At 34.1% G+C, this 27,917-nt stretch overlaps 2 protein-coding genes across 3 annotated transcripts; one reads left to right on the top strand and one right to left on the bottom strand.

Annotated features, from left to right (window-relative positions):
• Positions 1-3,621: 3,621 nt before the first annotated feature.
• LOC124821512 (cuscuta receptor 1-like) lies at positions 3,622-17,946 on the top strand. Of its 2 annotated transcripts, XM_088096114.1 has the most exons (10): positions 3,622-3,961; positions 4,064-4,210; positions 4,337-4,498; positions 4,569-4,718; positions 4,804-4,890; positions 5,026-5,181; positions 14,974-15,048; positions 15,203-15,352; positions 15,437-15,586; positions 15,717-17,946. In XM_088096114.1, the coding sequence occupies exons 1-10, from the start codon at positions 3,658-3,660 to the stop codon at positions 17,846-17,848; spliced, it is 3,513 nt and encodes a 1,170-aa protein (XP_087952240.1). In that variant the 5' UTR covers positions 3,622-3,657; the 3' UTR covers positions 17,849-17,946. The 2 variants fall into 2 exon arrangements, with proteins under 2 accessions (XP_087952240.1, XP_087952241.1); XM_088096115.1 differs by lacking the exon at positions 15,437-15,586.
• A 1,422-nt stretch (positions 17,947-19,368) lies between these two features.
• LOC148194011 (uncharacterized) lies at positions 19,369-20,392 on the bottom strand. Its single transcript, XM_088095993.1, has 2 exons — positions 19,778-20,392; positions 19,369-19,582 (listed from the first exon to the last, which is right to left on the bottom strand). The coding sequence occupies exons 1-2, from the start codon at positions 20,375-20,377 to the stop codon at positions 19,493-19,495; spliced, it is 690 nt and encodes a 229-aa protein (XP_087952119.1). The 5' UTR covers positions 20,378-20,392; the 3' UTR covers positions 19,369-19,492.
• Between the last annotated feature and the right edge of the window lie 7,525 nt (positions 20,393-27,917).

Raw genomic sequence — 27,917 nt, 5'->3', positions numbered from 1 at the left:
TCGAGTAGAAACGTAAAACTCATTGCCGCGGTCGATTAGGTACCTCCTGATCGTCAAAGAGATGACTCAGTTAGAACTCTTAGAGAAAAGGTAGAGAACTTTAGAAAAATGGTTTCTAGAGAGAAGATATATTTTAAAATAGTGAAACTCATTTATAATAAAATTATTTATAAATAAATCATTTAATATTAAAATAACCGAGTCTCACTATTTTTAGACTATCACAACTTCTAACGTACCATTTTATGTGATTTTACATGTAAAATTTAATACAATTATAACCTAAGAAATAATAATTTATCTAACTTTTAAGAAAAATAATTATAGCGATAAAAAAATAAATTATACTTAAATATATTATCTATCCCTTTAATTTGCTTTTTGGTTCCTAAATTTTATTTTATTATCCCAAATTTTCTTTTGTCATTTTAGTCAATATTAAATAATATTTTGCTATTTAAATTTGATATGTGTCGATGGGCATATTACATCATCAAAAGATAGCAAAACCAAAATAATAATTTTAATATTACACATGTTTCAAAATAATAAATATGAATATATTTTAAGAATCATTTACAAATTTATAAAAATTAAGTTAAGATTATACTAACTTAGATAAAAGAACTAAAATTGAATATCAGCAATTAAGAAGGTTTGTAGAAATATTTACCATTACTATTATACTTTGACATGTATCTTTTGCAGGATTATCCACTTTCACCAGTCTGAAGAATCTCAATCTAAGTTTAAATCAAATCAACAATTTTGTGGTCTACGAAGGTATTTAAGAACATTAAGTTTAATTAATGGTTTGCCTATGAAAGAGACATGTTTAGGATAAAATCATTGCATTTTGAAGCTGCTAAATGTGATTACTTAGCAAAAGTTCATATATATTTGCATATTTTTAGTTAATTCACATTACATCTTGCAGGCTTACAAAGTACAAGCACATTGGATATGCTTGCTTTAGATATAAATGTTATAGATGGAAAGAAGCTAAGGGAGTCTTTACGAACTTTATCATCAATTAAGATGCTTTTTATGTGTAAGAGAGGTGCATCTCCATGTAAAATCCAACTTGAAATATATATATATATATATATATATATATAGAAGTGTTGTTGATATTACTCCATACCTCTATATTTCGAGTTCACCTTCTAGTGTCAATTTCGCACCCCTTCCCCTTTGGATGGTCGTTTGAGCTTGAGAAACCTTACACACTCATCCAACCTCCACTAAACCTTTCATCAAACACTTGACATGCACGAGAAACTTCCTCCATTTCTCTATTTCGTTGCGTCCATTCTGAGTTTGGAAGAGCTCTATCTTAAAGAGTGGAGTTGCATCCATCAATTTTGTTTGTGGTTTACAATTAAATTGATATTTGGTGTCGAAAGGGTTTAATAGAAACTATGGAGTATATGTTCTATATACTATAGATAGCATTTAGGGTAACCATAGATTAACATAGAAAATTGTTAGTGAAAACAATAGTGTGAAATATTAGTGTAGTTTACAATCATAGCCACAAAGTTAAAGATAGCCAATTAGTGGACTTCTATTATCTAACCTGGCAGTGCTACCCTGATGTTGCTAAAATGAGTCATTCAGTTTGATTGAGTGTTGTATCCTAATGGGTTGATAGTTCTACCTTGATGTTTTTTATTTAATAGTTTTGTACCTTTTTATAATGTAAATGTAGTGTTATTTGGGTAAATAAAATATAGTGTTATTTGGATAAATGTAGTGTTACATCAATATATTTGTTATAACTTTTATACTTATATTCATTACTTTGATAGGGAATTTTGCCAACAATACAAGAATTTCTATCTGGTGTGGACCAAAGGTTGAGGGAGGTTGGAAAGAGGGCTTTTGGTGGAAAACAAAGAGGGGGAGAGGGAAATCAAGTTCTAATTTATAAACTCGAAGAACTTATTGAAAACCATCGTCTGTAGGTAATGACTGATGACGATTACTAATGGTATATTGAGGGATATATCCACCAATAAGTAACAAAATCCATTACCAACAATATTTGATCTGTGAGTAAATATGTATTTTGCATTTGTCATCAATAATAATCTGTCGATAATATACTAGTGGAAGTTATAGATAAATGAAGGAACTATAAATAAATAGTTAGAGGATAATGTTTAGGAAAAAAAAATTATATAAATCAGTAAATTGATAAATATAACTTTTCATGTATGCATAACCATGATTATAGGTATTGTAGCTGTGTTAAAGCTATCTTCATTTTTAATAGTTTATTCTTACATTTGTTATCTTAAGTCCTAATTTTACAGAGATTTAAATCATCATAAATAGTGTACTTGGTAACTAATACATATAGTGGTTGGTATCTTTTTTTGTAATCAATTCATTTTATCAATGGAACTGTTTGAACAATATATTTAAAGAAGAATTAGACATATAATTTGTAAGTTTGAATCAGCTAACTTAAAATTACTTTTTCTATTTTAAACCGTTAGTCTAGTTTTATGTAAAAAAAAATAATATAAAGCTTCTTTCAATACTAGAATTTTATATATATATATATATATATATATATATATATATATATATATTCACTTTTTAAAATTATAAATAAATATTTATGACAATTCAATTTAATACTTATAAACTTAAAAATATTGATTATTTATTTTAATATAATATATATTTATTAAGATAAATATACATAAATAATTTATTTAAGTAAATTCATTTTATCAATTGAACTGTTTGAACAATTTATTTAAGGAGGTAAGTTTGAGCGAACTAACTTAAAGTTACTTTTTCTTGTTTGTATTGCTTTATGTTAAATCGTTAGTCTAGTTTTATGTGAAATAAAATTAAAAATTTCTTTCAATACTAAAATTATAAATAAATTTTTATGATAATTCAATTTAATACTTATTCATAAACTTAAAAATATTTATTATTTATTTTAATTTTTTAATATAATATACATTTATTAATAAATACTAACTCGTCCTAGGCACGAGTTTAAAATTAACAATAGAATAAAATATTATAACACGGCAATTTGAGGTGTGACCTGAAGTCTAAACCATTTGTCACGGACACACCCGTAGTCAAACACGCGTTTGTTACTTTTGGATGAAATGATTAAAGAATTAAATAACATTATCACGTTTATAAAAGAATATATTTAATTTGGTATAAAAAACCATACAAACATTATTAAAATGTACTTCTTACTTAAAATAAAAACACATAAAACATAATCATCATTAAATAATGAAAATTTACTACACAAAAAAGAACACTAGAAACTATTAGAATTTTATTTGAAACTAAACAAGGTTAAACGAAATGGAGAAGTAATTTTCAAACGAGAAGAAAAATTGTAAAGCTAATTATTTATTAAGACACGTAATATCTGACTCTATCCATATGATGTGATATGCTAAGGCACAAAAATTTAAATTTAGTTCAAAACCAATTAAATATAAATAATAATTGGGAAAAGAATATTTTCTTGGTGGAGCCAACAGAAGTTATGGTCTTCCCTGTTGACCTGAAGTCAAGTGTCTTCATTTACACGGCTTGACAAAATAATGAAATAAGGAAATTTTCCTTTTATTTAAGGGATAGGTTGAGACGAAATCCTTGAAGTGGATGAAAAAGAAAATGAAGAGTTTGAGAGTGTGTTTCCTCATTTTCCTTTTATTGGAAGCCCTGTGGTGTGAAGGATGTTGGAGGGAAGAGAGAGAAGCACTTTTAGACCTATGTTACCGTGAAGACGGTGATTGCTGTGAATGGGAAGGAGTGCACTGCAATCCCTCCACGGGGAGAGTGGCGCAACTCGATCTTCTTTTGATCTATGACCAACAATATATAAATTACTCTGATTTTTCTGTCTTCAAAGATTTGAAGAACCTCTCCTTGTCATCTAATACAGTTGGCTGTGTTGGGGATGCAGGTATTCGTTCCTATAATTGCTCTTTGCTTATTCAAAACTGCAAATCTGTGTTATGTTTTATGGAATACTCATTATTTCAACTTTCTTTTACATACTTTCCAGAGTTGCCAAATCTCCAGCTCCTTAGCTTCAATTATAACTATCTGGATAATGCTACCACCATTCTTCTATCTTGTTTGGATGGACTTCCATCTCTTAAGTCTCTTTATTTAAGTGATAATAAGTTCAGTACATCTTCACTAAACCACGGTGAGTACCAATTTTTAATTTATTTAAAGAAAAATGATAACAGTATTATTTTTTATTATCATGAAGATCTTCTATTTTTTTATACTATATATTTTTTTTTCACATTTGTTGGTGCATATATATAAGTTTTTGAAAGTGTGTCACGAAAGCTGCGTCGTAATCTGGAGGTCCTTGACATAAGTTGGAACCCTTTGACTAATGAGATCTTGCCATCCCTTGAGGAATTCACATCTTTAAAGGAACTGTATTTGGGTGGAACTGAATTGGACTCGGATCTTCACTTTGACGGTAACTTTTCCACTTCATTAATAGAGCTGAGTAGTTGTTAATTAATGGAGGATATATTCCTTGCTTGCAGGTTTATGCTCAACATTGAGGAATCTTGAGGTCCTTCAGTTGTCCTATAACAACTTCAACCAAACTGATATTGGCTCTGCTCTCACTGGATTCTCATCCCTCAAGTCTTTGTATTTAGATAACAGTGCATTGAGTTGGAGATCGATTTACAGTACGGCCTCATATATACTTTCCATATTATAAATCTTGATTACAAAATATATCCAGCTGTCTATAATCGGGATATGTATTTTTAGATATTTCAAAATTGAGTTCTTTGGAGTTCCTTGACTTATACGGGAACAACTTAAACGAGTCTGGCAGTATGTTGAGGCCTTTCAAAGGTTAGTTACGATTAACATTTGATAGCATTTTATATTTAAACAAGATATTACTCCCTTTCAACATATGGATATTCATCTCCTTATCATTTAATTAATTAATATGATAAATTGATGTTTTCAATTTTGTTTTATCAGATAATCAGACCTTTAAATGGCCAACCAATTTACGACATTTAGACCTGCGTGTAAACAGTTTGAGCAACAGATTTGTTCCATATCTGAGGGGTCTTCCACATCTTCAGTTTCTTGATTTAAGCTGCAATCAATTTCAAGGAGAGTTAGATATAAACGGTCAGTATTTTATAAATTTGTAACTTTATGTTTTTATTATAAAGATTTTGAGTATTTGATGTTATTTATTTTATTTTTTATAGAATGATGTATATAGTTAAGACTTGGGTGATAAAGTGGGTTAGGATATGTGGGTAGGTCCGACCCACTTAGTTCACTAAATCAGTTGGTTAAAGGTGGGTTAGTCAATCAGAGTCTACTAGTCTGCTTTCTTAAATTAAAATTAAAATAATTTAAAAGATTAATTTCTTTATATCATTTTTTTCTTAAATATTAACGTGTAATATTATTATAGTTTAAATCATTATTACTTACAAATTATATTTCAATTATTAATTATAACAGAGTAATTTAATATATAAAATATAATAATTATTTTATTTATCTAGATAAAACATTAATTAGTCAATTAAAATCTTAAGAATTTTTTATATGAGTAAATATATTTTTAATATCTATATGCATATGTATATGTATGAACAAATTTTAAAAAACATTTTTAACTAACAAAATTTTCAAAATCCATTCATAAAAGATATAAAACTTTAACTCATTAAGATAATTACAAAATACAAATATACATATATAGTAGATATATGTTGACAAAATCTCACGTTATATACACTCAGATATTTTCCTAAAATTGAGTTTTGTTATTCATTCATAATTGGAGGCTTTAAATAGCCGTAACACTTATAATATTATGGGAATAAAAATAAAATTTCAAAATAAAATATCAACTATCTTAAAAATAAAATCTCTTTAATCTATCATAAAATAATATTGTACCTAGATAAATAAAATATCATAACTACGTATCCCAATTTTATCTCTATCAAATCAAACTAAATATTACTAGACCTAAAAACTAACAAAATAATATTTAAACAAAATTATTAATAAAATCCTAAAATTTAAGTTTATCCCAACAAACTCTCGCATAAACTTAAATTATTCCTTCCTTCATTCAGCTTTCCATGTGCATCATCCCACACCGGGTTTGCTTCTTTCAACCAGATTTGAGTTGGAGTTATCCAAGATCTTACTAGTCATACCTTGCTTCAAGCACCTTCTCTCCAATATTTTCAGCTCTAGTTCATACAACCGGTTCTTCTTCGCTTTTGCTTGGGTTGCTAGACGACCATGTTTATCCTTTAAATACAATACATGGTCCTTCATAAAAATTGAATTATCTTTTTAAATTATCTGACCAATGCTTAAAATATTGCTCTTCAGCTCGGGAACTGTTAGGATATTTATCCTATTTTATCATCATTATAGTGTGTCAAGGGTTACCCTATTTATCATGATTATATTATGTCTAGGATTACCCTATTTATCATGATTATATTGTGTCTAGGGTTACCCTATTTATCATGTACTTGTGTATCAATTTATTCTTATAAATAGAAGATTGTGAGAGGGATCAATCAAACCCTCTAGAATTATTTTACAGTTTCAATCTTAAGTTGGTATCAGAGCGGGTCGATCGTGCTCTGGTTTCTGTCTCATAATATATATCTGTCCGGCGCCACAATTCTTCGTCGCCCGCCACTGTCCGCCGTCGGCCACCGTCAACCGCCGGCCACCGTCGTTCGTCGCCGGCCACCGCCCGCCGTTGCCGGTCACCGTCGTCCATCACTGTCACAGTTTCCTTCGTCTAAACCCTTAGGGTTTTCTTGTTCCTCGTTAGTACTATTCGTCTTCTTCAAAAATGGCGTCTGGCATTAATCTTTCTTTCTTCGGAAGTCCATCAATTACCTCCGAGAAGCTAAATGGAAAAAATTATCTATCATGGTCTGCTGCCGTTGAAATGTGGTTCCTTGGCCAAAGGCATTATGACCACCTTGAGCGAGATGGAAGCCATGTGCCTACTGAAAAAGCTGATCAGTGGAAACAAACAGATTTCCAGTTGTGTGCCCTGTTATCACTCCTTTTGGAAGATAGCCCAAAGCATTTATGCCAACGATATTCAACGTCTCTTTGACACTACGAACAAGCTTGCATCTCTTAAAATGGCAGACCATGATATGGTCTCCTTCATGGCTGAAGCCCAATCTACTGTCGAAGAACTTAGGATGTTTTTGGAAGTAGATCCATTAGAGGATATCAAAAAGAAACTAGACAAATTTTACATGGTGTTGATCCTTCGTGCCCTACATCCTGATTTTGATCATCTCAGAGATCAACTTCTAACTAGTCATGAGGTCCCCCCTCTATGGAAACATTGACCACTCGCCTTCTGCGTGTCCCCGTATCTCAAACTCAAGAAGCGCATGAACTAGTGGAACCATATGTCATGGTTGCCACACGAGGAAGAGGAGGACGTGGCACTAGAGGAGGAGGACGAGGAGGACGAGGAGGTCGGGGACGTACTCAATGCACATATTGTAAAAGGATGGGTCATACTCAAGAGAATTGCTACTTCTTACATGGTTTCCCTTCCAAAACCGTCAATATTTCGAAGACTAAAACTTCCACTTCGAAAACTGAAACCTCCACTTCTATGTTTTCTGAGGATGAATATCAAGAGTATTTAAGGTTAAAGTCTAACAGCTTGGCACAACCATCTCAATCTATGGAATGTCAAAATTCATGGGTAATTGACTTAGGTGCTTCTGATCACATTTCTGGTAATACCTCTTTGTTCTCATCTATTTCCTTTCGAGAAAAACCTCATTTCATAACCCTTGCAAATGGATCTAAAACTTCTTCCAAAGGAGTCGGTCATGTTTCTTTGTCTCCCTCCCTCAATCTCAACTCAGTCCTTTTTGTCTCTAATTGTCCTTTTAATTTAATTTCCTTAAGCCAGTTGACTAAAATGTTAAATTGTTCAATTACCTTTGATCATAAATCTTTTGTTATACAGGAGCGTGGTTCGGGGAGACAGATTGGAGAAGGATATGAAACTGACAGATTATACCATTTTGGATGTCGTCCAAGGGTGTCTTGTGTTGCTGCTCCTAATCCTAAAGTGCTACATGATCGACTTGGCCATCCTCATTTGTCTAAATTAAAAAAGATGTGTCCTGAACTTAGTGGTCTCCAAACCTTACAATGTGAGTCATGTCAATTAGAAAAACATGTTAGATCTTCCTTTCCTAAAAGGTCTCAATCAATATGTAATTCTAGTTTTTCCATCATCCATTCTGATATATGGGGACCTAGTCGTATCTCCTCCTTTGGTTTTAGATATTTTGTTACCTTTATTGATGAATATTCAAGATGTACTTGGGTTTATCTTATGAAAAATCGTTCTGAATTGTTAGCTATCTTTACATCCTTTTTTAATGAAATCAAGAATCAATTTGGTCAAATAATCAAAATATTAAGAAGTGATAATGCAAAAGAGTATTTCTCATCCTCCTTTTCTGCCATCTTGAGTTCCCATGGTATCTTACATCAGTCTACTTGTCCTCATACACCACAGCAAAATGGTATAGCAGAACGAAAAAATAGACACTTGGTTGAAACTGCACGTACCCTTTTGCTTGGTGCCCATATTCCTGTCCATCACTGGGGGATGCCATCTTAACTGCATGTTATCTTATTAATAGGATGCCCCCCTCTTCTCTTGATAATAAAGTCCCTTTCTCCATTTTGTTTCCTAATGATCCTCTCTTTCATACATCTCCCCGAGTGTTTGGCTGTGTATGTTTTGTTCATGACATGTCTCCAGGTCTAGACAAACTCTCCGCTCGCGCTCTCAAATGTGTCTTCTTAGGCTATTCTCGACTTCAAAAAAGATATCGGTGTTACTCTCCTGAAACTAAGAAGTATTACATGTCTGCCAATGTCACATTCTTTGAACAGACTCCTTACTTCTCTCCATCTGTTCAGGATGTTTCTATCCTCCAACAAGTCCTTCCTATTCCAATGACTAAGTCAAATAGCTCCACTGTCTCTGTCATTCCAAGTCTTGATCACAATCCTTCTACACCTGTTTCTTCACATACTGAGATCATCCCACACAGGGCCCCAATGGATAGTCCACCTCCCCAAGACAATGGTGAATCTCTTACTTTAGATTCTTCTCCCTCGTCACCTCCTCCCACGCCTCCTGGTGCAAATGATTCAGCATGGCCTATTGCCCTCAGAAAAGGTACTCGTTCCACTCGGAACCCTCATCCCATTTATAATTTTCTAAGCTATCATCGATTGTCGCCCTCCTATTTTTCTCTTTTATCCTCAGTGTCCTCTGTTGTTATACACAAGAATGTGAAAGAAGCACTTGATCATCCTGGATGGCGACAAGCTATGATTGCAGAAATGCAGGCTCTTGACCACAGTAATACTTGGGAGCTGGTGCCCCTTCCCCCAGAAAAAAAGGCGATTGGTTGTCGATGGGTGTATGCAGTTAAAGTTGGCCTTGATGGTGAAATTGATCGGCTCAAAGCTCGGCTTGTTGCAAAAGGTTACACTCAGGTTTATGGTCTTGATTATTGTGACACTTTCTCTCCTGTAGCCAAGATGACTACTATTCGTCTCTTCTTTGCCATGGCAGTCATTCGTCACTGGCCACTTCATCAATTGGATATCAAGAATGCCTTCCTACATGGTGATCTTGAGGAAGAAGTTTACATGGAGCAACCTCCTAGGTTTGTTGCTCAGGGGGAGTCTGGTATGGTATGCAAACTGCATTGATCTCTATATGGCCTCAAGCAATCCCCACGTGCTTGGTTTGGAAAGTTTAGCTCCATTGTTCAAAAATGTGGGCTAAAACGCATGAAGCAGACCATTCAGTTTTTTATTGTCATTCTTCTCTCGGAAAATGTGTTTACTTAATAGTATATGTTGATGATATTGTCGTTACAGGAAATGATGTTGTTGGAATATCTCAACTAAAAGAGTACTTGTGTAGGCATTTTCAAACCAAGGATCTTGGAAGTCTCAAATACTTCTTAGGCATTGAAGTAGCGCAATCAAAAGATGGAGTTGTAATCTCCAAAAGGAAGTATGCTCTTGATATATTACAAGAAACAGGCATGATTGATTGTAGACTGGTAGACAGTCCCATGGACCCAAACCAGAAATTAAGGACAGAAGAAGGTGAATTATTCTCCGATCCAGAGAGGTATAGGAGGCTGGTTGGCAAACTGATTTATCTCACTATTACAAGGCCAGATCTATCCTTTGCAGTTGGAGTGGTTAGTCAGTTCATGCAGGCTCCATGTGTTGACCATTGGAATGCTCTCATTCGCATTCTAAGGTATGTAAAGAAGGCTCCCGGGCAAGGATTGTTATATGAAGATAAAGGAAGCATTCATGTCTCTGGGTATTGTGATGCAGATTGGGCAGGTTCACCTATTGATAGACGGTCTACAATAGGATATTGTGTTTTTCTGGGAGGAAACATTATTTCATGGAAAAGTAAGAAACAGAATGTAGTAGCTCGATCAACCGCGGAAGCCGAGTATAGGGCAATGGCATCACTAACATGTGAACTTATATGGGTGAAACAATTCCTTCAAGAGGTTAAATTTTGTGACATCCATACTATGAAGATGTATTGCGACAATCAAGCTGCTCTCCACATTGCATCAAATCCAGTGTTTCACGAGAGGACTAAACATATAGAAATTGATTGTCATTTTGTTCGTGAAAAGTTGTTGACCAAAGAAATATGTACTGAGTTTATTGGGTCAAACGATCAACTCGCAGATGTATTGACCAAGTCATTGAGGGGTCCTCAGATTGAGTTTATTTGTTCCAAGCTTGGTACATACAATTTGTATGCTCCAGCTTGAGGGGGAGTGTTAGGATATTTATCCTATTTTATCATCATTATAGTGTGTCAAGGGTTACCCTATTTATCATGATTATATTATGTCTAGGATTACCCTATTTATCATGATTATATTGTGTCTAGGATTAACCTATTTATCATGTACTTGTATATCAATTTATTCTTATAAATAGAAGATTGTGAGAGGGATCAATCAAGCCCTCTAGAATTATTTTACAGTTTCAATCTTAAGTACATAGTAAACATCCCTAGTCTCTCCAACTCGTCCATTGTTCTGCATATGTCGAATTGTTCCACGCCCTTTCACGACCACCTTAGAGTCATCTCCGAAAGACAAAAATTTGGCCTCCACCTTGGTGAGTTTATAAAAAAAGTTCACTTTTTTACACATATGATTGCTTGCCCCAGTATCTAGATATCATACCGAGTTGGTAGAAATCTCATCAGTCTTTGATTTCAAGCATGTTCTGACATCCGCCTTCTTTAGGTCCTCAAGCTCAACACTCTGTTTATTCATAATCTCATTAGCTTCATCCAGAAGCCTCCGTATCCGCTGAATCTCTTCATCTTTTTGTTTGAGTTCCTTTTCCACTTTTTTCGCACCTTTTACCGAGATCAATTCATCCATTATTGAGACTGAATTTTCCATGTCCACTGCATCCAAGCTCTTTACCAGCAACATTTCTTCTACATCTTCAGTAAGGAGATTAGTCTCGGTCTTGCAATACTTTGCAATATGGTCAGCATTGCCACAGTTGTAGCACTTGATTGATCTACACTCATTTGCATAGTGGCCATACTTGCCACACTTAAAACACTCAACTCCTGACAGATCTCCTCGGCCTTTCCCTTGTCCTCGGTCACGCCAATTCTATTGACCGGTTTGCTCTTCACTATCATTCTCAAAATTACCTTGGCCACGTCCACCTCGTCCTCGGCCTCCTCGCCCTCTGTTGCTAGGACCGCGGCTCTGAGTAATCCGAGTTTTATTTGAGTCAAACTGTAACTATAGTGCTTGATCGTCGGGTTCAACATTATCATCCTAACTCCTTCTTCTCCTTTGTTCGTGGGCTTCTAATGACCCAACAAGTTCATCCACTGTGAGAATTGACAAGTCTTTCGATTTTTCGATGACACACACGATACTTTCGAAATCTTTTGTAAGGGATCTCAAAAATTTTCCCACAACCCGACTTGATGGCATTTGTTCTTCACTCCTTTCGAATTGGTTGGCCACCTTCTCCACCCGAGTTATGTACTCGGTTATATGCTCTTTTGACTCCATCTTCAACTGTTCAAACTCTCCTCTGAAACCTTGTATTCGGACTTGTCTAACATGTTTATCACCTTTATACGCAACCTCCAATATCTCCCACGCTTCCTTTGTTGATTTGGCATTCGTTATTTTTTTGAATCTCGACTCATCAGGTTCAACGTACCCGTCTTCCACCATATCCCAAACATCTTGGGATCTCAATAACGCCTTCATCTGTAGGCACCAATTATCATAATTGGTTTTTCACGTCAATTATGGCACACTCATAAGAAGTATGGCTCTCCACCTCTCCTACAGCGAAAGTCTTTTTTCTCATCCTTGAGTACACCATGGTCAACACGGAGCATTTCCTTGCCCTATTTCATGATCCATGGTCACAACACTGAGCATCCCTTGCTCTCCACCTCTCATGATACATCTGGCCAGAGTACACCATGGTCAACACTGAGCATCTCCTTGCCCTATTTCACGATCCATGGTCACAACACTGAGAATCCCATGCTCTCCACCTCTCATGATACATCTGGCCACCTGTCAAGCTTCACTTTCACTTTATCATGGAGGGACGTACTCGACTAAGCCCGGTCACCAGACTTGAACTTGGCTCTGATACCATTTGTAGGGAGGGACAACACACACATAGATCTCCACAATGGTAAGATATTGTCCGCTTTGGGCCAAGCCCTCACGGATTTGCTTTTGGTACCACTCCAAAAGGCCTCTTTCAATGGAGGTATCTTATGTGTATATAAACTCATGTCCATCTCTTATTTTATTCGATGTGGGACTTTGTTTGTACCCAACAATATCTACGTTAATTTCATTCATCCTCATCCCATATCACTCTTGTGCATCCTCACTTGTATTATTATATATTCCATATAACACATGATCATAACTCACATAAATGATAATTTACAAAACAGGATACGATAGTGAGTTTTTTAAAATATTTTTTATGTGTGTAAACAACATACATCACAAATATCATACTCAAACATCTAAGTCTATAGGAAGCCCAGTCAACTCTCATAGCATAATATCTTTCTTTATGTAAATATAATATTAGTATAGTCCAAAGAATCTCATTCTCAAAATCCTTATTAAATAAATATCCTAAAACCACTTAATGTAGTATTTTCTTCTCGGAAATAACTACATTCATATTAATTACATATACATATCAAATATCATTCCATGGTAGATTTTTTGCATAACCCTAGACCCTACTAGACCAAACACACACATAGTGGAGAAATCACAGACTTTACTAGATCAAACACACTTAATATTCTTGACAAAATCCTAGGCTCTACCATACTAAGCACACTCAGTAGATTTTTGACAAAAACTTGAGCTCTACTACACCAAACATACACTTAGTAGACCTTTTTGCAAAATCTTAGGCTTTATTAGACCGTACATGTCATGTATTTTCATCTCACAAAAATAGATATTATTATAAAGATTTTATCCTCTCTCACTCAGTGAGCATGTACAATAGCTTAACAAGTGTTCAATGAGTACCCGATTCATTTATCACTCAATTCCCTTTGAACTATTTGGATTTTCATAAATCAATGTTAGGAATTGATTTACACTTTAAAAACTTTGTAAATACTCCAAAATGACTACTACTCCATTCTACCACACATATCAGCTAATTCTAATTCAAACAGCCCTGAAACAGTTGCTTCTTCATCCTAACACCTATGTCTCAAACTCACCTATAAAAACCTCCCTTTTTAACTTCACCACCCAAGTATTTGATCCTTCTTCCCTCCAAACACTTTGAATTAAATTTCCAACATCGAAGCAACTTCATATTACATCATTCAAGACGATAAAGAAATCCAACTTCATCATATCAAACATAGATCATACAATACAATAATATACACATCTAATTGAACTAACATATCACAATTACTCAAATTAATACTCAATCAAGTTAATAAACAAACAACCACTAAACTTGCAAGACAATTATAGTTAATGTTAAAACATCTAGCTTCCCTTACCTTACACTAAAGCAACTGAACTCTATAAACACCAAACCCCTTGCTTACAGCTCAAGGAACTCTAGAAACACTTACAAAACACCGAACAAAGATTAGAGAGAGTCCTTAGGACCTCTGATCAACAAGAAACTATGAAATGACATTACAACTCACATGCAACAAGAGATCATTAAGCATGATCTAAATTAAGAACGAAAAAATAAAAATAAGCCGAAACTTACTTGCTCTATTGAAGAAAATGATCGAGTAGAAATGTAGACCTCGTTGCTGTGATCAATTATGTACCTCTTGATAGTCAAAGACATTACTTAGGAGTTAGAACTCTTAGGGAGAAGGTAAAAAACTCTAGAAAAGTTGTTTATAGAGAGATGATACGTTTTAAAATAATGAAACTCGTTTATAACAAAACTATTTATAAATGAACCATTTAATATTAAAACAACAGAGTCTCACTATTTTAGACTGCCACCACTTCTAAAATATAATTTTATGGAATTTTATAGTCAATGTGTAAAAATTAATACGGTTATAACCTAAGAAATAATCATTTACAATTTTATATTACACATGTCTCAAAATAATAAATATGAATATATTTTAAGAATCATTTACAAATTTATAAAAATTAAGCTAGATTAGACTAACTTAGATAAAAGAACTAAAATTGAATATCAGCAATTGAGAAGGTTTATAGAAATATTTACTGACATGTACCATTACTGTTATACTTTGACATGTATCTCTTGCAGGATTATCCACTTTCACCAGTCTGAAGAATCTCGATCTAAGGTTAAATCAAATCAACAATTTTGTGGTCTACGAAGGTATTTAAGAACATTAAGTTTAATTAATGGTTTACCTATGAAAGAGACATGTTTAGGATAAAATCATTGCATTTTGAAGCTACTAAATGTGATTACTTAGCCAAAGTTCATATATATTTGCATACTTTTAGTTAATTTACATTACATCTTGCAGGCTTACAAAGTACAAGCACATTGGAGGTCCTTACTTTAGATGATAATGTGATAGATGGGAAGAAACTAAGGGAGTCCCTACGAACTTTATCGTCAATCAAGATGCTTTCTATGCGTAGGAATAAATTTAAAGGAGCAGTTGTGGCTCGAGGTACTACCTAATACTTCTTAACTTTTCTTGGTAAATTAATTTCCTTTCTGTTACATTAAGCTTTTCATTTTCTGTTTTCTGCAGATTTTCATGATTTAAAAAACCTAGAAAGTTTGATACTAGATGGAAGTTCTAATCTGGAAAATGATTTTTTTCAAAGTATTGGAGATTTGACTTCTTTGAAAGTTTTGTCACTTTTCGAATGTTACATAAATGGCACACTTCCTGCAGTTGGTAACGTTCTTATTAAATCACCTTTTAAGTTACTTAATACAACTTTTTTTTTCTCACTTTGTTAAAATATTTATATATTTTCATTGTGTCCCTAAATAATGAATTTTATTCTCAAAATTTGAATTTTCAGATTGGTTTAAGCTGAATAAGCTGGAAGAGTTAGATCTATCCCTTAATCACTTCGAAGGATTACTTCCGTCGTCTTTTGTAAACATGACATCTCTTCGAACGCTGGAATTATCTGATAATTACTTCATTGGAAATTTTGCTTCTAACCTTGCAAGTCTTACTTCACTTGAATATTTTGGTTTCGAAGAAAACCAATTTGAGGTACCTATTTCTTTTACACCATTTGCCAATCATTCAAATCTTAAGTTCATTTATGGTGATGGCAACAAAGTCATCATGGACTCATTGTCCCCTTTGCAAAATTGGATTCCGAAATTTCAATTACAAGTACTTAGTTTGTCATCAACAACAGACACAAATTCTATTCCTTTCCCCAAGTTTCTTCTTTACCAATATAACATAACTAGTCTGGATTTTACCAGTTGCAAGTTGGATGGAGAATTCCCTAACTGGCTGTTGAAAAATAACACACAATTGGAAGTCATTAGAGTCAGAAATTGCTCTTTTAGTGGTAATTTTGAGCTACCATCACGTCCTCTTCTAAAGATAAGGAGGATTGATGTGTCTGATAATTTCATAACTGGTCAAATACTTGGCAGCAACATCAGTTCAATCTTTCCAAATTTGATATTTCTGAACATGTCTATAAATGACATCCAAGGTTCAATTCCTCGTGAATTCAGCCAAATGCACTTTTTGTATACATTGGATCTTTCTGACAACAATTTTTCAGGAGAAATACCGAATAACATATCTGGCGACACGCTCCAAATTTTGAGACTTTCAAATAATAAGCTACATGGACCAGTGTTTTCTACTTTATCGACTTTGAAGTATTTGGAAGAGTTGTATTTGGACGGAAATAGTCTTTCTGGAAGTATAGATAGTTTGGATCTAAGCAATAATCATTTAGTGGGAAATTTACCAAGTGTGATGGGAAACTTTTCGAAGTTGAGAGTGCTTTCATTGTCAAACAATAATCTGGGAGGATCTATTTCAACAAGATTTGTGGGACTGAACGCTCTGGAATATCTAGACATCTCAGGAAATAATTTCTCTGGTTTTTTACCGTCTTTTGCTAATTCTTTCGTGAAATTCGTCCACATGAGCAATAATAGGTTTACTGGCTTGTCCAAATCGACATTCAGCAGATCTTCATTGATGATTCTTGACCTAAGTTACAATAGAATAACCAGTAAAATTCAAGACATGATATTGGATCTTGAAAATTCATCATTGAACATTCTCATATTGAAAGGGAATAACTTTTCAGGTCATATACCACAACATGTATGCCAATTGAAAGAACTATTTATACTAGACCTTTCATCTAATAATCTTTCTGGTTTGTTACCCAGTTGCTTGGGTAAAATGCCTTTTGTGGACGAGAACTTTCAAGAATTAAATCTTAATGGTGATATTTATTCTAGGACGGTTGCATATCCAAATGTGAAACAAAAGGTGAACTTTACTACAAAGAAAACATCCTACACTTACAAAGGGGATATCCTTGGTTATATGTCTGGCATTGATTTATCCAATAACAAATTAACTGGGAATATTCCATCTGAATTTGGAAACTTGACAAGAATTAGAGCATTGAACTTGTCCTACAATGATTTAATTGGACAAATTCCAGCTTCATTTTCCAATTTGGTACAAACAGAGAGTTTGGATCTTTCTTTTAACAAATTGAGTGGTAAAATTCCTCCTCAAATAAGTAGATTGTCTTTTCTTGCCGTATTTAGTGTAGCACATAACAACTTATCTGGTGAAACACCAGAGCGGAAAGGTCAGTTTATTACGTTTGATGAAAGCAGTTATGAAGGTAATGCTTTTCTTTGTGGACCGCCACTGCCAAGAAGTTGCAATCCTTATATACAGCCACATGCTATTTCACCAAATAATTCTCACACTAATTGCGACAATTGCAGTTTCATTGACATATTTGTTTTTTGGATAAGTTTTGGTGTGTCATGCACATCGACAGTCCTGGTAATTGTAGCAACTCTCTATATTAATCCTTACTGGAGACGAAGATGGTTCTATAATATAGAGTTTGTGTGTACAAATTGTTACTACTTTATTGAGGACATGGTTTTGCTCAAGTTTTCAAATAAAAGAAGTACATAACATGTCACCTTGTGATAATGATATGACTAAGTGAGATGTAAAACAATTAAGAGTTTGGAGATTGATATGGGAATGCATTTTATTTTATTTTGGATGTATTTTGAATAATTTTTAATTATTTTTAATTGTTGAATAGTTTTAAATGTTTTCTTATTATTTGAAATATATGTTATTGAACGGGACATTTATTTCATTAAATAAATGAATGTTTAAATTTTATTTTTAGATGCAAGGTACATACATTTAGAATATTAACGAAAAGTTTGTATGTTTTTAGTAGCATCTGAAATGGTGGTACACTTGGCATTCGGCAACTGATATTTTATATGTGAGTATATAATTATTTGTTCTCTTGAAATACTTCATAATTTTTTTAGTTTCTTTCCAGTGATCCATTCTTGGATTGTTTAAATATCTGCCTAATATGCCAACTATGTATGCTATATGTGGACACATACATGCTTAGGCATACACCAAACTCCTTATAGTTGAAGCATATGAAATCTTCTATATTTCTTGAGTTTCTGAATATCCATTTGGGTATTGGTTGTGTCTAAACTTGTCTCCCTTAGTAACTAGAGTATTCCTTAATTTACAATCTTGCATGTCAAACCTTTTAAGTACTTTTCTTGATGTATCTCTTAGTAACTACAGTATCCCCTTAAGTCGATTGAAAGAAAGCTATATGTTGGCATTAAGGTCGAACTAGTATAAAAATTTTGGTGTTTGTCTTTCTATTCTTTATCTTTTTTATTGCATTACAATCTTTATTTGCTTGTGTTTCAAAAAAAAGTTAAAAATTTTTCATAGATTTCAAAAAAAATAATTTTTAATATAGAACCAATTCACTCTTCTTCGTTATCGTTAAGAAAATATTTTTAACAAGTACTTTTGTATCAGTGATTAGATTATTAACAACAGTTTTTAATTATATTAACAATTTTTTATTATATTATATATTTCACGATTTTAAGAAAATACTTTCAATTATAGAAAAGACATCTCTCTCCTAGTGATTAAGAGTATATTTGGATATTATATTATGTGAGTCAATTCATTTAAAATTTTAATAGTAAATATTTAATATAGTCCATAAAAGAATTTTATATTGATAGGTGTATTTCTGAATAAATTTCTACTATGCAAATAAGCTTTTTATTTTTTATTTTTCAATTATGCATCTAAGTTTAACGAGAGTTTTATCACAAATAAACTAAACTAAATTTTAAAAGTATGAATAACTAAGCTAGATTTTGGTTTAAGTGAACTAAAATGAAAAAGTGGTTACTACGTCTTTACTTACGTTGGATTTTCATGTAAAAAAATGTACGTAATATATTTGAAAATGTAAGTCTAACCCTTTTATATTTAACGGTTTAGGCTACGCATAAAATAAAATCATTTTTACTTGGCTCAATCGGTCTTTTAAAATGTAGTTGTAGCGCAACGAAACGTAATTTCAAATTTCTAGTTTCTCCGATGGCGGGAAAGATTAAAAAATAAAAAGATGAAAGAATAAAGCAGGGAAATTGCTGCAAAACTGCAAAATCTTTGTACGACAACAGAACATTTTTAAATGCAGATATAGAATTAGCGAAAATGAAGAAAAAGACAGTAAATAGAAGGACTAGAAGTAAATATAACTCAGTTGTCCTCTTTCACTTTTGTTAAGTGGCTGAGACCTAATGTTAGGGCTGATGTAGAGCTCAATGACGCTTGTAATATGCGCACACCCTGCAACAACACCATAAACTTACTGTCACTGCCTGCCAAAAGTTAACACAAGCCGAAAATTGAGAAGTACATTCACAAATACATTACCATATTTTTAAATTCATTTAACAGATCAATCTTTACTCTTTCTATGGAAAAGATGAAAAGCATTTTACGTAGAAATAACACTATGAATTTTCAGTTTAGTGGTCTTACCTCCTCCGTGCCAATGCTAACCACTTTCTCTTGCAAGTCATCAACGGGAATGCTCATACTGCTCACCAAAGACATTACAGAAATGGAGGACGACGGCGTCACGACCAAATCATCTGTTACCATATACGTTGTCGGTCCTTTTAAATATCCTTTACCATTGTTATTTGTATAAGATGTGGGGTCCACAAACTCTACAGGAACACACCTTTCCGAGAATGAGTCGTACGGCTTCAACACGGAAGTTAAATAGTAATCTTCAATGATTCTACTGACATGTCCGTCTCGTTTTTGATTGTCAAACTTAACGTAACAAAAATATTTGGGGACATAGTCACACGTTAAAGGTAGCAAACTATTCAATTTGAACTGTGGGGCAAGTACTGGATCAACAAACTTATTCTTCACTTTCTTTGTGGTAAAATGATCTTCATCCAAATCAACAACACTATTATATAATCCATCAAGACTACCAACACAAGAACACCCTTCCATCAAATGTACCGCTCCTCCTAAGGGAATAGTTAGCAAATTAAACAGAAAGTCTGCAAAATCTTCTTTTCCTTCAGCAAACACTATCTTCCTATTAGATTTTCTCTGCATTATCTTCACTATGATTTTATTACCACTGTCATTTGCTTCAAAATCAGAGGGAGCGATTCTTTTCCTTTTATGTAATATCTCTCTGGGAAGTTTTTCTAAGAACAAATCTGTCAAAACTGTCCTTGAGCACAAACAACATTTCAACATATCTACTACCTGTAAAAAGGAGAATTCGAAGAATAATCATCACAACCTTAAATCAGTTGCTAAGTAAACAATCCTAAAAAACTGAAAGGAAATGCAAATTCATCGTTCGGACTTAAACAAACCTGATTTTTAGTTATCTTTACCGACATTACGTTTACTGAAGACATGCTTTTTATTCCACTGTTCTTTAGCACATTAAGGATTTTAACCATTGACTTTGGGATGACTTTCAGATCGTCCGTGATCATAAAACTGGAATTACTCTTAACAAAGCCATCAAAGACACAAGAGGTTTCAACAGAAATCGGTTTTGCCAGCATGTGACCACATCTGCATTGTTTATTTTTGAAGGTGCTTAACTTAACTGGGCTTGTGTACGAACAACTGATCAAGTTGTTACAAACAAAATACTCCGTGGGTTCTGTGTCGTCAATGTTTAGCTTCAATCTCCTACAGTAAGCTTCCATGGAGTTTCTGGGACGCAGCAGCATTTCTCTACACGTATCTGTGCAAAGATACCCATCGTCAAGATTCTCTACGCTTTAATAGAGGCTGCTCAATGCAAGTTCAGGTGGCTCCACCTTGGACTCCTCACGCAAAAGTCTTGCAATGGTTCCTAAAGGTAATGTTAAGAAGCTAAACAGAATATCCACAACCTCCTTCCCTGCCTCTGCAATGTAAACCTTTTTTTTCCCTTCCATCACCATAAGCTTCAAGATCAAATTTTAATGATCTAAGAGGATACAACCTTTTTATGAAGAATGCTTCAAAGTATCTCTCTTTTATTTTTAAGGGACTTTCTAAGCATTCAGGTATTTATTTATATTGAAGATGTAAAGACACTTTGAACTGTATCCATCGCCTTTTCGCTTTCTAACATTGAAAAGACGTTACCATTTTATGAATTTACATTGTGCAATGAAACGTTTCATTAATGTAGAGAATCATTCCGTAGAAAGGGAATGGAAGAGTTACAAAGAGAGTGGAAGAATATGCAGAGTCCAGAATTTGTACAGCAACTTTCCAGATTGGAAAAGATTTGTCCATTCAAATTTTCTTAATCGAGATGCATATTGAAAATTTTTATTTCGATTTCAACTATTGAAATTATCCATAATTTTTATAACGAATATTTGAATTCATTGTGAATTATTTTTATTCAAACTCGATATTCGACGAAGATTAACTATCTCATCCTTTAGTTAAAATTGATTAGTTTCGATCTTCAATTAAGATTATTCGTTTCAATCTCTAATTAGAATCCGTTAACGTCAGCAATTAGTTATGGTTGATTAGTTTCGATTTTTAATTAAAGTTTACTCAATTAGATCTTTTGCTCGAATCGATATTTTTCTTTAAATTACATTTCAATTTGGATTGGCTTAGTTAAATCTTTGTTATTGAAGACCAAGTTGATTTAGTAAGAGCCAAAAGATGAGCAAAGTCAACCATGGTCAAGGTTTAGATGAATCAGTTCATTAAACCAAATATTTTAAAAATAAAATTTTATCTTAAAAAAACTTAATTTGCTTTATACAAATAAGAAAATTAAAATTTAATATATATTCAAGAAATAAAGAAAAATTAATCATAAATAATTCAAATACTATATATTTTAAATTTTTGGAATTGTTAAAATTTTTATCGGCACAAATTTAAAATTATTACATCAACCCGAGGAAGTAAAAATTTAAAGGGTTAACCTATTTGCTTGTATTCCTGCTATATAACTTATTTTTCACTTGAATGATTACCGGAAATATTTGGAAAATGTGTGATAAATAAACTAGAGTTTACGCAGCCAATCACAAGCCTACAAGGAATCACTTTTACCAATTCAGATTACTACCTAATTTAAGTAACAAAGGTAGCATTATGTGAAAATACACGTGCATCCCAGTCATATGGAAGTTCATCTTAACCCAAGTTAAAGCATGGATTTGAATACTAACAAATTTTCAAATAGAAAAATTTTCTTATTCATGGTGTTTTAGCCAACTACGTGCATAAAGTCTATATGTCGCTAGATTTGGTTAAGGTGGTTGGCTGTTAGAAAAAAGGTAGCATATATGCCTTTCGGAGTGTACTAATTGGAGCATGATTGTGGGTAATTGAGGAAAATATGTTCGGCTAAACTTGTATGTAACATACATTAATTAATGATAGAAAGATTTATCTTCTAACTAAATTGTTATGTTTTCGTCTCGTTTGTAAATATCATGACTTATCAATCTCCACCGTAAAATTCGGATATAACCTAATTAATCTCAGACATCATAATCTAGAGTTGTCTTATGTTGTATTGTTAGGAAAAAGAAGGAAAACCAAGGATTTTCACTTAGCGTCACAATCAAACGGTATGAGTGTCGTATGCGACTGGAGAACGAACGTCCCTAGCCGAACACTCTGCAACGTAGATGACCGAACGGTATGAGTGTCGTATGCGTCTGGAGAACGAACGTCCCTAGCCGAACACTCTACAACGTAGATGACCGAACGACCCAGCAAGAACACGAACAAAACCGATCGGTTTAAGACCTTTACACCGAACGATCAAGGAGATGAACAGAGAAAGAGAGTAAAACTCAAACGCACAGAAAATGTATTATTCACTGATCTCAGAAAAAGATGCTTTACAAGAACAGAGGTTCAGTATTTATAAAATGAAAAACAACTGGACAGTTAATCAATAACTGTCCTGACCAACTAACTACCAAACTCGGCTTAATTCCAACACTCCCCTCTAAGCCGAGCACTTAGCGGGGAAGCAACCATTCTTTCCAGCCTATCCCGTGCATCGCATTGAGACAACCGAACGGTTTTGACCGATCGATGTGTGAGCGAACGGTGTGATCTTGCTAGTCACGTGACGAAGGCGGACGCCAACTTGTGTAAGTTGTGCAGACAAGGCCGAACGGTTCGAAAGAGCGACTGAGTGACATGACCGACCGGTTTGAGTCCGATTTCCATTTTGACGCTCTTGTGTGACGCCAGTTGAATGAATGCTGAGGTCGGGTGTGGCTGAATGACTTGACCGAACAATGTTCGTAATATCTTGGTTCTCCCATGACTCCCTGATTGAAAGACGTGACCGAACGGTGTTCTCCATGTCTCGTTTCACCAGTGACACCGACTCCCCATGCTTTTTTTGTAGCATTCAGTTCAACGATTTCCTCCTTCCACACGGACTTCTTCAAGGCCTCGGTTTGACCGATCGGTTCTGCGCATGCAAACATATCTTCATCCTCTGTTTGACCGATTGAGTTTGTGCATGCAAGCATAGCTACATGCACCAAACCTTCCTCGTCACCAGTCCATGTATCAGTAATGATCTCACCAGATTCTTCACTCATTGCAGACTTCACTAGGTTGATCTGAAAAGTTTTATCCTTCGAGATCTTACTCCTCAAGATCAGGTTCTTCTTTTTGTCAAACACTTTAACCTTATTGAAATCTCCCATTACTACCGTAAAACCTTTTTGAATTAACTGGCCAATACTCAAAAGATTGTACCTTATCGCAGGCACAAACAGTACACCAGTTAGAATGATACGCAAGCCATTCTTCCTTTTGATAACCACATCACCAACTCCATCTACCTTCGAGGTGCTCTCATCAGCAAATTTCACCATGCTCCTCTCGGACTCAGCAAAATTTACTAACCAATCTCTGTTGCAGGTCATATGATTCGAACATCCCGAATCCAAATACCACGATTTATCTTGAGAGGGTGAACTTACTTCAGATGTAGTTGTCATCAATATGATTGGTTCTGAATCAGACTCCACTTGAGCTGCATAGGCCTCCTTTCCTTGATCCTTTTTCTGCTCTTTCTTTTCAGCATAACACTTAGTAGCGTAATGCCCATACCTATGACAATTAAAACACTCAATATTCCTTTTGTCTTTCTTCTGGAAATTCTTCTAAGATTTGCCTTCATCCTCTGTTGAAGACTCATTATGATCATCTTTGTTCCTATCTTTTCTCCACTTCCCTTTACCATTCTTCCCTTTCCATTTCTTGAATGCCTTCTTCTCTACATGTTGAGCCTTCAAAACCTGCTCCTCGCGTTTGATGGGATTTCTTTCATGCATCCTGATTTCATACGCCTCCAAAGAGCTTTGTAGTTCATCTATTTTGAGTTTTCCAAGGTCTCTCAACTCCTCTATTGCCACCACAATATGATCAAATGTTGAGGGCAGTGACCGCATGATTTTCTCAATCACCATGAGATCAGTAACAATGTTACCACAGCTTTTCATTTGGTTAACAACTGAGAGTGTTTTACTGAAAAACTCACTCACCTTATCACCATCCTCCATCAGTAGGTGCTCGTACTGTCTCCTCAACGACTGAACCTTTACTTTCTTCACTTTTTCCCCTCCAGCATGATAGCCCACCAAGATGTTCCATGCTTCTCTTGCTGAAGCCACATTTTGTATCTTCTCAAAATGCTTATCGTCCACACACTGATGGATAATCAACAAGGCTCTATCATCTTTCTTCTTAAACTCCTCTTTCTCAGTGCCGCACAAATCAGACGCAGAAACTGCTCCCTCCATTACGCTGTTGACATCTTGAACATGAAACAAGATACGCATTTGTGTGCTCCATCTGCTCCAGTTCTTGTCTGTGAGAACAGGTAGATTAACAGACATATCTCTGTTGGCCATTCTTTACACCCTAGATCTTTAACCAAGAAACACACTCTTGATCTTCTTTATGCTTCAATCACTTTTCTGACAAGCTTCCGCCAAGCCCTAGATGAATACGAAGCTCCCAATCACGAACCTGAAGCTCTGGATACCACTGTTAGGAAAAAGAAGGAAAACCAAGGATTTGCACTTAGCGTCACAACCGAACGGTATGAGTGTCGTATGCGACTGGAGAACGAACGTCCCTAGCCAAACACTCTGCAACGTAGATGACCGAACGACCCAACAAGAACACGAACAAAACCGATCGGTTTAAGACCTTTACACCGAACGATCAAGGAGATGAACAGAGAAAGAGAGTAAAACTCAAACGCACAGAAAATGTATTATTCACTGATCTCAGAAAAAGATGCTTTACAAGAACAGAGGTTCAATATTTATAAAATGAAAAACAACTGGACAGTTAATCAATAACTGTCCTGACCAACTAACTACCAAACTCGGCTTAATTCCAACATGTATTTCAGATAAATCTTATTAGAGAACAATATTGTTGATGAAAGTACTTAAAAGGAAAAATACAACATGAACAAATAAAAATTAAAATATCAGGCACCGAAGAGTGGTCCAGTGTCGTTACGCAGGAGAGGTGGAAGAAAGAGGAAGCAAAGTTATAATGAAGGAGCTCAAGGTGTTTTTTTTTAAATTGTGAAATGACATTCAAAAACATATTTTTTTATGATTACAAAAAGTAGGTATATATGTACAGCAGTAGACAGAATATATCTTTAGAAACAAAAATTGCTCAATTCTTATAATTAAGCTAATCCTTATAATTAAGTTAATCCCAGTAACTAATTCTGAAAATTAGCTAATGGAGTAAATAAACTTATATTTGGTAATTTACTATACAGTGAATCAATTACAAATCTTAACACTTGTAAGATCCTAGGAAAATGTGATAATTAGGAAATAATATGATTATGAGACTTGGACATTATTATTCGTAATTATTGTTGGATTATGTTATGTTTTTCTACAATTATAATTATTATATTATTATTTAATGTTATTATTGATTAAGTAGAACACATGGTTGGTATGTTGTTTATCATGATGATTTATGTGGTGTGTGTTATCAATATGATGTGTTGGATTGATGGTAGAATGGTGATTTGAGATTTAATAAGTGTGGGCCAAATTTTAGAAAGAAAGAGAGTTAAAGTAAACTTTTGAGTTTAATTTGTATTTTGGGACCCAAGGATAAAAAAGTCTTATACTTTCGTTAAGTGATGTGTACATTAAATAAGGAGGGTGTAGAAACAAAAGGAATAAAAATAAAATCTAAAACAAAATAGAAAGATTATGTGAATCTTTGAGCTATTGGGTGGTTGGTGATAGTTTAAATATTAGATAAAATAAAATAAGAAAGGAAATCTTTGTGGTTTTATAGATTAAGTGAAAGATATTATTTTTATTTAAAAAGATAGAAATAGAATAGAAAAGGATAAAATGGAGAAGAGTAAAAGGGGTTGCATATTGATACCCTAAAATCCAAAAACGAAAATTTGAGAGTTAAGGGAGATAAGAGACGTTTCTAGGAGAGAAGATGAAGAGTTACAGAAAAACCTAGTGCAAGGCAAGACTTGTGGTATTTTTGAAGTTAGATAAAGCCCTAGGTTTGGCCAATGTATGGGAAACTTACCTTTGTTTGTTAATTGTTGTATGATATATGTGTTCTTGGTTATTTGATTAATAATCCTTGTTTATATATGTTTATATGATTATGATTATGGTTGTATGTTGCTCTTGTCGGGCAACGGTTTATGTATATGCATGGGCATAGGGTTTATGTAATATTTGTCTTGGGTTTTTCTTATGAATGTATGTGTAACACCCCTTCTCGGAATGTCACAGAAAATTTTTCAAAATAATTGTTTACTTTTAAAGGCACAACATTTAACATTATTACTGAAAAATACATCAAAGTATTAGCGAGTAATTATTAGATTACAAACCGAATATTAAAAGTTGTTTTAAAATTACAAACCATAACAAATTAAAAGTCTGCTTAAAGTACAATACTTCACAACAATTTATTTTCGCACTTTAAAATTTCCATGTAATTTTCCCAACACGCTCCTCGTTCTAAACTTCTTCAGCTTCACCTGGAACATCATCTACTCCCGTATAACGATACGCGTTATACGATCATCGTAGTCACACAAGTAGGGTGAGCTAACCATAACCATAAAAATAATAATTTACAGATAAGCGTACACACTATAAACATCTAATAATATTAATCGCGTATTAATAAGATCGTAACACCTCTGCCGAAATACCATAATTGTAATTGACTAGGAAATTAATTCATAAGTGAACTCAAGTTTGTTTATCCTCTTGTACTATATCATGTAAAGCTAGGTAACCAGAAGAAGGAAATTTCTTCGGACACAACCCGAAGTTATTAGACCTATTGATTTTGTCCTTCACACGCAGCTAATGGACGCTGGTCCTTCACACGCAGCTATTGGACCTAACTCGGTTCTTGTCCTTCACACGCAGCTATTGGACACTGGTCCTTCACACGCAGCTATTGGACCTAACTCAGTTCTTGTCCTTCACACGCAGCTATTGGACACTGGTCCTTCACACGCAGCTATTGGACCTATCTCAGTTCTTGTCCTTCACACGCAGCTATTGGACACTGGTCCTTCACACGCAGCTATTGGACC

Source organism: Vigna umbellata, chromosome 8 (genome assembly GCF_029865625.1).
Source record: "Vigna umbellata cultivar VRB3 chromosome 8, Vumbellata_1.0, whole genome shotgun sequence".
In the NCBI taxonomy this organism is placed as follows: domain Eukaryota; kingdom Viridiplantae; phylum Streptophyta; class Magnoliopsida; order Fabales; family Fabaceae; genus Vigna; species Vigna umbellata.
The sequence above is the reverse complement of the archived record's forward strand: the minus strand, read 5'-3'. Positions and strand labels throughout refer to the sequence as shown.